Raw genomic sequence first — 12,737 nt, 5'->3', positions numbered from 1 at the left:
ATAATATTGCCGATTTTTCAGCAATATTATCGCCACCGGCGATAATTTATCCCCGATTTTTTCATGTAAAAATGGAGAAAACTTTTTTTAAAAAAAGGTGGAAAATGTGCAAAATCCCTATTTTTGTGTAAAAATGTGGGGATTTCTTACACAACCCTTTGGACAGCTCCCCTAATGATACTTTAGCGATTTTTTTTTTCCGTAAATTGCGTGCTTTGGCAAAAAACGAACGCTAAAATTTCGGACCAAATAAATTTTTTCCCGTGAAAAATGCATTTAATGTATTGGGGCCGGTATTTTGAAGTAACATAAAGATGCACCAAGTGTTTTAAACATCGTACGGGGCTGGGGCAGGCGGTTTTTTAGCAGTTTTAAAAAACCACCTGCGCCAGCCATGTGCGATGTTTATAACACTTGGCGCAGCCTTATTGCCCTTCAAAATACCAGACCCAATACGTTAAACGCATTTTTCACTGGAAAAAAAAAATTTAGACCGATATTTCAGCGCCCGTTTTTTGCCAAAGGACGCAACTTACGAATTTTTTTTCCGCTAAATTATCATTAGGGGGGCTGTCCAAAAGGTTTTTAAGAAATCCTCACATTTTTACCCAAAAATAGGGATTTTGCAAATTTTTGCAAAAGTTCTCTCCAGTTTTTAGGCAAAAAAACTGACGTTTTTTGCTGTCGTTAGTGAAATCGTGCGCAAATCGGCTGCGGCCGATATATGGGACGGGCGATTTGCAAACTACGGCGAAAACGGCAGATTTTGCCTCTTATTGAATACGGCACTATATAACCATTGCTTTAAGATCCTCACTCTGGATAACAACTAGACATTAATCAGGCTGACAAGTCACTGTAATAGAGGATTTATGTTGCAAACCTTTTCCTAATAAATTTGCCTACATATGGTAATGAAATTAGATAGTTCAAAATATACAGAGCATTGGCTGACCCTAGTCTGTCTCCGAGTGGGCTACATCGCTTAAAATAATGTTTTTTAACCACTTATATGGTTTCTCCATACAGCATTCCTTATTTATCTCACATCGCATAATAAGTGATGTTTAAGTAAGTACTTTCTTTTGCTTTAGCATTTCATTGTGATGTACTGTAGGTGATATACTGTAAGTAACTCACTAATTAATCCAAAAGGATGGTCACTACCCTGTCCATATTATGATTCTAATATGGGGATTAGGCCACATTTTAATTTTTTCTTTTTTTAAGGAGCAACAAAGATTGTTCCTGAGCCAGAGACACCAACAGCTATCAAATACAATGCCTTTAGGACACAGCCACAGGCCTGATGAGTCTGTGTCCTCTGAGAACATTCCCATTATGGAGGGTAGCAGTTGGAGGCCTGGGAAAAAGGTGAAGCTCTTCATCTGTGGACACAGTGGAGTTGGAAAAACCACCTTTGCTAATGCACTGAGAGAGGTAAGGTCTGAACCTGCCTATATGCAGACTTGGAGCTACCTTGGCATTGTATGTTAATATATCCTAATTTATAAGTTGGGCACCCCACCTGCTAATGTTCCTTTATGCAGCAACCCCCTCTTCCATCTTTTGTATTTTGAAAAATAGGTTGTTGGTAAAGTAAAAAAGAAAAAGAAAAATCAGAGTAAAAAAAGTGAGGGGCCAGCTTGAAAACCTCATGTAGTTATATGATGTGGCTTAAAAAAGACAAATCATTGCCTGGTCAGGACTAGATAACTGTCAGGAGTGTTTTGCATTATTGCCAGTTTAAATTCAGCAAAACCACCAATTAGTAAATACACACTCATGTATTTTTTTTTGCAAGCGTCTTTCCTATTTGTGTCTATACACAAGCGCTACTATGTATTTGTATGAAGGGTCTGTGTGTATGTATATAATAGTGTGTATGTCTATATAATAGTGTGTGTGTAGGCATGGAGTAATGTCTTACTGTGCGGGTCATTACAAACTAGAAAATGTTGGTACACAGTCATTTTTATTTATTTTCACCAGGCAATAGCACATATTTTACTGCATAGCATATATATAGGTGCATGCAACAGAATGGAGTTTATTGATCCATTTGAGCAGGTGCTGCACATCTTTTTATATGGTTGGTTAATGAATACAAATGTGCAAGCTTTATCCCAATTTGACCCCCCCATGTGACCCTTGGTTATATCCTATACCATTCATTACTCTTAGGGGCTATTATTTTATTTTTAGAAAGTAAATGTGTGCCTATTAATGTGCTTAGAGTGAACAAGAACTCCCAAGGGTCTAATACAGACTTGTACGCAAACTCTAGAACCAACATGAAAAAAAGAAAGTATTGTTGCAGGTGCATTTGAGACCACTTTATAAATTAAAAAGTATTGTTTAATTGGTATACATTTAAAAGATGTTACAAGGATATTAATAAAGCGACGGTGAAATATTTAAAATTAAGAAAGGTGCAAAAAGATCTAAAATAAGTGTATTAAAATATTATTCAAAACTAACCTACAATCACGTTATTATAAATCATTAATACTGCTATACTGTTCCCTTTTGCCTCCGTTCAATAGCTATGAAATAATTAAAATAATAATTATGAAATAATGAAATAATACATAAGATCCACACAGAAGACGGCATAATACAATCTAGTATTGTGACCATCATTTTGTGAGGATGTGTTAATGGCCTAAGCAAGTAAAATTAATAATAGAAAACAGCCGCATAAAACATAGGGGCGAACAGTCGCTACTAGGTAACGCTAATAATATTATACAGCTGCGGCGGATGTATAGTTAAGGCCCCTACATACTTGACTATTTTCTTAACAATTTTGTTGATTCCGATGCATCAGAACGTCAAATTGTTAAAATCGTCCAGTGTGTATGCACTGTATGGTGCATTGCGCGCTCCCGCATAAAACATAGGGGCGAACAGTCGCTACTAGGTAACGCTAATAATATTATACAGCTGCGGCGGATGTATAGTTAAGGCCCCTACATACTTGACTATTTTCTTAACAATTTTGTTGATTCCGATGCATCAGAACGTCAAATTGTTAAAATCGTCCAGTGTGTATGCACTGTATGGTGCATTGCGCGCTCCCGTGGGGTCGTCAGCTGCATTGCTTGATCATTTGTATATGCAGTCAAAACAGGCGATGCGGCTGACGATCCCATGTAGCACTATGCGGCGGGGGGCGGCATGTTGGGCACCGGATCGCCCAGTGTGTATGGACTGCCTGATATATCGGCCCGTCGGCAGGGAGGTCGAGTGTCGCATCGCTGGGTACACACATACTTTAATGTGTATCTAGCTTTACGCTTCTGATAATAGCACATGAGTGATTGATGTGGAAATGAAATACACGTGTACATATCATACTAATAGAGATTAAAAGTGAGATGCAATGAGAGCAGGAGATTGGATGGGATAACCTGTAAAAAACTATACAAAATCATATATACCTATTTTTGTATAGAAAGGAATTATAAAGCCCCATACTGTATATAGGTATTGAACATAAACCCATAGAACTATGGTATAAACTATTGTGGACTTCCAACGTTTAATATACTGGCTACCAGATGACTTTATGTAAATAAAATTAACAAACCATATTTGGTGGAGAATACAGTAATGATAGGACTGGGTATCTAACTGCAGTTAATCAGGAGGAGATATGTACTGAGATAGCAGACAGTCTGTTTAGACTTAGATTCAATTTGGAAACAAAATATCTGTAAATTGGACACAGAATGTCTTTTACTTTCAGAACACAGTCTTAAGGGCCCAATAAACGCGATATGCACCCAGCGATGCGATGCACGATATGACGGCCGACATATCGGGCGGTCTCCACACATGGAGCGATCCGCTGCCCGACCACCCAATATGCCGGCCCCCCCTCCATCCCCCGCATAGACTAACATGAGATCGTCCGTCGATTCTCCAGATCTCTTGTGCAGACAGGAAGATGTGGAGGAACGGCGGACGACCTCACGGGAGAGAGCAGTGGCCGATCTCATGCCCTGACACTGAATGATATAGCTGCGATATCGTTCCAGTCCGTCGGATCGGCCGCTATAGCGCTCCATGTATGGGGGCCTTTACAAACACAGTGTCTGACATCATTGTAGTAATGAATGAAAGTGGATGGGGAGAAATATATAACATTTACACTGTATCATTCTTCTGATTCACATAAGCCAATAAGAGGATAATATTAATGCATTAATAATATATAGGAAGATTATGGGATCATAGAATTTATAATACCAGAGAATCTGAGGGTATCCAAGATCCAGAAGTGACATTCAGGAAACACACACCGACAATATAGCCTTTATTAGCTGAAATAACAACTAATAATAAGACAGCAGCCATGGAGTTTTGAATAATATTTTAATACTCTTTGTGACATCTTTTAATGTATACCAATAAAACCATCATTTTTAATTTAGAAAGTGGTCTCAAGTGCACCTGCAACAATACTTTCTTTTACTTCAAGATATTCTGATAAACCTGAGTAGGTGCCTATTGCATGTATTTGGAACCTGATTCAGAGTTGTACGCTATTTTCATTGCTGCTGCATCTTTGGATGCAGCAACAATGAGAAAACATTATAATGCTGCAGGAGAAATCTGAGCACCAAAGACCCTGCCTCCTGACAGCATTGCAAATCCGAGTGCTGTGTTCGTAGACACAGATTTGGATCACCATAGTGACCATCGGCCATCTCAGTAATCCTAAACTTGCTCAGAATGACTGCCGGAACTGCTCAGCCCGGGCCAGGAAATCTGCATTAGAAGACGCAGACCCTGATATTGTCACATTTTTGTGAACGCTGTCCTAGCCCTGCACATACTATACCCCCAAACGGCTTAGCAGCCGGATTAGCAACAGATAGACCTGCACATGTGCAGTGCAAATGTTTAGCAAACAGACATGTATGCAAACCAACGGGTTTACGTTCAAGATTAACACATGCAAAAAACAATCTTGCACCAGTATATTATCATTTAGTTTAATCCAACAGGGATCATAACTCAGAATTATATTCATTTATTTTGATTGGTACAATACCATAATTATATAAGGAGTTCAGTTGAGGTGCTACCCACTACTCATTTAAGAACTTTTACTGTTTTGCATGTGTGCATTTTAAAAAAATATGTCTCACGGCACTGGGTGACAGGAACAAGCAGTGCGTGACAGGGAGAGGGTGACAAGGAGAGGCAGAGTGGTACGGGGAGAGGCAGAGGTTGACAGAGAGGCAGTGGGTGACGGGAAGAGGTGGAGAGTGACGGGGAGAAGGTGACTGGCAGAGGGTGAGGGTGATGGGGATAGGCAGTACAATAGGTGACAGGGAGAGGCAGTGGGTGACGGAAAGAGGCAGTGGGTGACGGGGAGAGGCAGTGGGTAATGAGGAGAGGCATTGGGTGACGGGGAGAGGCAGTGGGTGATGGGGAGAGGCAGTGAGTGACAGGCAGATGGCGACAGGAAGAAGCGGTGGATTACAGGGAGTGCGGCTCTGCCGTCCACATCAGAATCAGGCCCAGCATGTGACAGGGAGAAGAGGATGATAGGGAAAGTGTGACCAGGAGAGGTAGTGGGATACGGAGAGACGAAGAAGATGACAGGGAGAGGGTGAGAGGGAGAGGCAGTAGGTAACGGAGAGGTAGAGTGTGATGGAGAGAAGGTGACAGTCAGAGGCAGAGTGTGATAGGGGGAGTTGGTAAAAGACAGAGGCTGTGGGTGGCTGGTAGAGGCAGAGGATGACAGACAGTGGGTGACAAATATATTACATATACTACAATTTACTTACCTGGGCCAACTGTAGAGCTGCAGCGCATGGAGGGCTGCTCCTCCACTCCTCTTTGGGTGAGATCCCCGATGCCTGCAGCAAGAGCAGCTGCAGGATTGCCTCAGAGAGCAGGCAGTTACTGGCAGAGATGAAGGAAGTGCCAGGGATGCAGTCCGGCTAGACTGCATCCTTCTTTATGAAGGCCCACAATGCAGCAGCAGCAGCGTATTATAATGAGTCGCTAGTTCCACCTCTGAGGTACAAGGTGAACAGTTTAGATAGGTACACAATTCAACATAAATAAGAATTACATAATTGCAACCAGTTAATTACATAATTATGTGAAAACAGTATATAGAGCTTACAATTGATATTACAATTGATATTGGTGAACACAAAGAGGACATGGGGAGCAGATTTTGGAGCTGCAGATTCTGGAGGTTTAGGATTAGGGGTGGTAGGTTACAGTGAAAAGGTGAGTTTTTAGAGCATACTTAGAGGCTGGGAGGTTAATTCTGAGCATGAGAGGGCATTTCATTGGATAGGAACAGCATGGGAGAAGCTCTGAAGGCAGCAGTGGGAGGCAAGGCCGTTGAGGCAGCTGCTGAGTCTGGGTACTAAAGGGGGTGTGGGCAAATCTGTGAGGCAGGCCCTGCCCCGCCCCCCCCCACCTCGGCACCCCTGGTGGGAGGAGTTGATCAGGAAGTAAGAGAGGAGGTGGTCGTTACTTGAGCAGTGTAATACCCCTTTTACACTAAAACCCCGTGTCCAGCCAAGGTCACTGAACAGGGGTTTCAAGCCGTGTCACTGCAGCTTGAAGCCCATTCACACCGCAGGACCTCAGGTATTGTCAGGGCTTCCCTCAGTCGGTGCTTGGAGATGACAACATCTCCAAGCATCCGGAATGCGGTACTCTGTATGCATTGCGACCCAGGCCAAATGACCCGGGACACCCGTTCACACTGCCCTGCAACCTGGATCCAACCCTTTTTGGCACAAGGGTTGAATTTGACTGGTGATATGCTCCAAGCTGTGCACATGTCAGATGGAATGAAGCAGAACAGGGAGGGAGGGGGGTCAATTTTCTTCCATGAGGCTGCAATCCCACAGTTAGCTGAGTTAGTAATATGTCTTATAAGCATTTGGGTGCCTTATAAGCATTTGGGTGTGTTTGTCACAATTACGGATAGGTCTCGGAAGTAAATAATAAGACATACAAGAAGGGAGAGAGATATTTGTGACAGAGAGAATTAGGTGGTGAACTTTTGCCCAAAAGACCTTCATTCTAGGACAATGCCACCAAATATGTTCAAATGTGCCCTCCTCTCCACAGCCCCTCCAACATTTGCTTGAGGAAAAATAGCTTGAATACGCACGGGAACTAGATACCATCTATATAGCCTCTTAGAAGTAATTTCTTTGATTCTGACACATATTTAAGCCTTCGCCGCCAGCTTGCGAATTTTGTGGGTCCTGTAGAAGGCAATTGTGATCAATTAGCAGACTATAAAGGGTGGAAATGAGGCCTCTAGAAGCAGATCTAAGTAGACAGAAGTACTCCAAAGGAGAGTATGATGGATGAGACTTAGAGCCGATAACCGAAGAAAAAAGGTGGCGTATTTGGAGATACTAGTAAAAGCACCTCGTCGGTAAATTAAATCTGTCTTGTAACTAAGAGAATTCAGGGAACTGGCAAAGGGGGAAATATCCCTTAAAAATTTAATGTTATGGGAAACCCAAGGAGCAAAGGGCTTGGGATCGAAACCAGGTAAAAAGCCCTTGCTGTTCCAAAGAGGGTTCATGGGGAGTTGGTTTTGAACTAAGGAGAAAGCTCTGCTGCAGTAATCCCATATGGACTGGGAGAAACGGAGAGTGGGAGGGATGCAAGAATAATGCGGTCTATGTTTATGTTCCATCCAAAAGAGAGAGTAGGGAGAAAGAAAATTAACTAATTGAGCTTCCAGGTCTACCCACCGTCTAGTATTTGCAGCAGCGTGCACAGGGACAGTTTGGGTTAGATGAACCGCTAAGTAGTATTTATGGAAGTTAGGTAAGCCCAGACCTCCCTCTTTGACAAGATGACAGAGACTACGAAATCTAACTCTGGGCTTGCGGCCCGCCCAGACGAATCTGGAAACTAGCCGCTGGAGAGAAGCTAAAAAAATGAAAGGAACTCTAACTCTGATCATTTGAAAGAGATATAAGAATCTCGGGAGTACGTTCATTTTAATAGTGTTAACGCGCACTATCCATGAAATAGAATATGTCCCCCATGTGTTAAGATTTCGGTGAATCTTATCTAGGAGAGGCGGGAAATTTGTGGCAAATAATTTAGCATAAGAAGTAGTATGTTGGATCCCGAGGTACTTCAGAGAGCTGGAGCACCATCGAAAATCATAAGAACCGCGCAGTTAAGTTATTGTATTAGGGTCTAAAAGTAAAGGTAAAACTTCCGTTTTATCACTGTTTATTTTAAAGTTCAATAAACAGCCATATGTTTGGATTTCTTCAAAAACAGCAGGGAGAGAAGATAAGTGACGAGTCAATGTAAGCAGAACATCATCAGCATACAAGGCTACGGTGTGACTTGTGTCTCCTACTTGGTTACGTGTGACAGCAGGATTACTTCGGAGACTAGCAGCTAAAGGTTCCATAATTAAAGCAAAGAGGAGTGGCGATAAGGAGCATCCCTGTCGGGTACCATATTGGATACCTGTCACGAATGGTGTCTGTGCATTACCTGTCTCAGGTGATGAGTGGGATTCAACGGAGACCGGCATGACTGGAACCACAGATGACGTACAGTCAGGTGCATAAATATTGGGACATTGACAGAATTTTCATATTTTGGCCTCTATTCACCACCACAATGGCTTTGAAATGAAACAAACAAGATGTGCTTTAACTGCAGACTTTCAGATTTAATTTGAGGGTAATTACATCCAAATCAGGTGAACGGTGTAGGAATTACAACGGTTTCTATATGTGCCTCCCACTTATTAAGGGGCCAAAAGTAATGGGACAAACTAAACAATCCTAAATCTAACTTTCACTTTATAATACTTTGTTGCAAATCCTTTGCAGGCAATTACAGCCTGAAGTCTGGAACGCATAGACATCACCAGATGCTGGGTTTCATCCCTGGTGATGCTCTGCCAGGCCTCTACTGCAAATGTCTTCAGTTCCTGCTTGTTCTTGGAATCAACACAACATAAAGTAATCGGCGCTCATAGATGGGGAGATGTTGATCTACCACTAGCAGCTCTCTCTGGAAGTATCCCCACTTCCTAAACAGACACAAACAATAATAAGATAAAGCGCTCTGTGGTAATTGGTCTACTGTATAAAGTTAATTGACTTTCTGTAGTCCCGTATAGTATATATGTCAGTGCTTCGTACAAAGACTGGTTAGCAAAAACTTGTGGCTGTGTGTTCAAAATGAATTGATTTGGTGGGAGGTGTCTAAGCAGAAAGACAGCTCTCTAATATATAAGTGTATATATATACACATATATATATATATATATATATATATATATATATATATCACAGTCTGCTTATGTTATCAAGCTGGTGGGCAATAACTTGAGGCTGGATTTTCAGGACTAGAATTTTATACGTCTGGAGTTCAAGTTTGGCATGAATACCAATATGATGTAGTCAGGATATGTCTCTCCAATGAATGTAATATAACAATCAACAAGTAATACGCGTATCAGGTGGGCAAAAACTGTTGGCAGGATATTCAAAAATTCTTATAGCATTAAGCTAATTGCAGATAGGCAAAAACTGTAGGCAGGTATTTGTATGCAAAAGAGACTTTTAACCAGGGTATGGTGAGAACGTGAACTCCTCTCCTCCACTGCACTCTCCACCTCAGGAAAGGAACGTAGTATCAGAGAGACATGCGACACTAGAATTGCAGTGACTTTAGGTATGGAATGTTTGCTTACCTGACCATGAAGTCTGCTGGTCCTGTGTCAATCTGTATCCGCAATCCCTGTGTGTGAGTATGCAGGGGGAGGCTATGGTACTATAAATGACTGATCGTCAGATAATACAACACTGTTTTATTGAACAGTATTGAAATGGTACAAAATAGAAAAACGAAATAGAAAAAAAATGTATAGAGAAAAATGGCAAAATACCCTTCAAACAGGGATTAAGGTTAAAAGTACATATGCTAATATATATGTCCCAACGCGTTTCATCTCTTCCAGAGACTTTATCAAGGGCAAGAGATGAAACGCGTTGGGACATATATATTAGCATATGTACTTTTAACCTTAATCCCTGTTTGAAGGGTATTTTGCCATTTTTTTCTATACATTTTTTTTCTATTTCGTTTTTCTATTTTGTACCATTTCAATACTGTTCAATAAAACAGTATTGTATTATCTGACGATCAGTCATTTATAGTACCATAGCCTCCCCCTGCATACTCACACACAGGGATTGCGGATACAGATTGACACAGGACCAGCAGACTTCATGGTCAGGTAAGCAAACATTCCATACCTAAAGTCACTGCAATTCTAGTGTCGCATGTCTCTCTGATACTACGTTCCTTTCCTGAGGTGGAGAGTGCAGTGGAGGAGAGGAGTTCACGTTCTCACCATACCCTGGTTAAAGGTCTCTTTTGCATACAAATACCTGCCTACAGTTTTTGCCTATCTGCAATTAGCTTAATGCTATAAGAATTTTTGAATATCCTGCCAACAGTTTTTGCCCACCTGATACGCGTATTACTTGTTGATTGTTATATTACATTCATTGGAGAGACATATCCTGACTACATCATATTGGTATTCATGCCAAACTTGAACTCCAGACGTATAAAATTCTAGTCCTGAAAATCCAGCCTCAAGTTATTGCCCACCAGCTTGATAACATAAGCAGACTGTGTTATATATATATATATATATATATGTGTATATATATACACTTATATATTAGAGAGCTGTCTTTCTGCTTAGACACCTCCCACCAAATCAATTCATTTTGAACACACAGCCCCAAGTTTTTGCTAACCAGTCTTTGTACGAAGCACTGACATATATACTATACGGGACTACAGAAAGTCAATTAACTTTATACAGTAGACCAATTACCACAGAGCGCTTTATCTTATTATTGTTTGTGTCTGCTTGTTCTTGGGGCATTTTCCCTTCAGTTTTGTCTTCATTACGTGAAATGCATGCTCAATCGGATTCAGGGCAGGGGATTGACTTGGCTATTGCATAACATTCTACTTTTTAGCCTTAAAAAACTCTTTGGTTGCTTTTGCAGTATGCTTCGGGTCATTGTCCATCTGCACTGTGAAGCGCCGTCCAATGAGTTCTGAAGCATTTGTCTGAATATGAGCATATAATATTGCCCGAAACACTTCAGAATTCATTCTGCTGCTTTTGTCAGCAGTCACATCATCAATAAATACAAGGGAACCAGTTCCATTGGCAGCCATACATGCCCACGCATGACACTACCACCACCATGCTTCACTGATGAGGTGGTATGTTTTGGATCAGGAGCAGTTCATTTCCTTCTCCATACTCTTCTCTTCCCATCACTCTGGTACAAGTTGATCTTTGTCTCATCTGTCCATAGGATGTTGTTCCAGAACTGTAATGGCTTTTTTAGATGTTGTTTGGCAAACTCTAATCTGGTCTTCCTGCTTTTGTGGCTCACCAATGGTTTACATCTTGTGGGGAACCCTCTATATTCACTCTTGTGAAGTCTTCTCTTGATTGTTGACTTTGACACATATACACCTACCTCCTGGAGAGTGTTCTTGATTTGGCCAACTGTTGTGAAGGGGTTTTTCTTCACCAGGGAAATAATTCTTCTGTCATCCACCACAGTTGTTTTCCGTGGTCTTCCGGGTCTTTTGGTGTTGCTGAGCTCTACGGTGCGTTCTTTCTTTTTAAGAATGTTCCAAACAGTTGATTTGGCCACACCTAATGTTTTTGCTATCTCTCTGATGGGTTTGTTTTGATTTTTCAGGTAATGATGGCTTGCTTCACTGATAGTAACAGCTCTTTGGATCTCATATTGAGAGTCGACAGCAACTGATTCCAAATGCAAATGTCACACCTAGAATCAACTCCAAACCTTTTACCTGATTAATTGATAATGAAATAACGAGGGAATAGCCCACACCTGTCCATGAAATTGCTTTTGAGTAGATAGTCCCATTACTTTTGGCCCCTTAAAAAGTGGGAGGCACATATAGAAACCGTTGTAATTCCTACACCGTTCACCTGATTTGGATGTAATTACCCTCAAATTAAATCTGAAAGTCTGCAGTTAAAGCACATCTTGTTTGTTTCATTTCAAAGCCATTGTGGTGGTGAATAGAGGCCAAAATATGAAAATTCTGTCAATGTCCCAATATTTATGCACCTGACTGTAGATAGCTCTATTGCAAGATTTATGTAGCAGTGAGAACTGCCTTTGATGATGAATGACAGGAACTTGGAGGAACCAGACTGGTACTGGCAGGAAGACTTGTTGAGTTGAACTGGTGAACTTGGAACTTGACTCTGGACTGGAATAACGTGGATTGAACTGATGAACTTGGAACTTGACTCTGGGCTGGAAAAACGTGGATGGAACTGATGAACTTGGAACTTGACTCTGGACTGGAATAACGTGGATTGAACTGAAGAACTTGGAATTTTACTCTGGACTGGAATAATGTGACAATGGCTGAAGGGAAATCAGGTACTGCTGAGACGAGGGCTAAACAGGGTAATCTGGAAATGGTGTGACAAAGGCTGGAACTCAGGTGCAGGCTGGATAGGGTAATTGGGAATAACAGGTTCAGGTAGGAATGGGTAGGATTGGGATTTTAGGTTCAGGGAGGGAGTGGGTAGGTAGAAGGAGCAGGAGTTGATCCACAGCAGGAAGCACAATGCAGGTTTGCAGGGTGCCAGGGACCAACCAGGAGTAGGG

General features: G+C 41.5%; 1 protein-coding gene across 1 annotated transcript in view; it reads left to right on the top strand.

Moving 5' to 3' along the window:
* Window positions 1-12,737, top strand: part of LOC148540566 (uncharacterized) — a 115,830-nt gene that overhangs the window by 62,165 nt on the left and 40,928 nt on the right. The window contains exon 9 of the mRNA XM_088444391.1: window positions 1,231-1,440. Within this exon, the coding sequence (XP_088300517.1) occupies window positions 1,231-1,440 (210 nt within the window). The remainder of the gene's footprint in view (window positions 1-1,230; window positions 1,441-12,737) is intronic.

This window comes from Taudactylus pleione, unplaced genomic scaffold (genome assembly GCF_031769625.1).
Source record: "Taudactylus pleione unplaced genomic scaffold, aTauple2 ptg000019l, whole genome shotgun sequence".
NCBI classification, from domain to species: Eukaryota; Metazoa; Chordata; class Amphibia; order Anura; family Myobatrachidae; genus Taudactylus; species Taudactylus pleione.
This window is presented reverse-complemented; position numbering and strand designations above follow the sequence as displayed.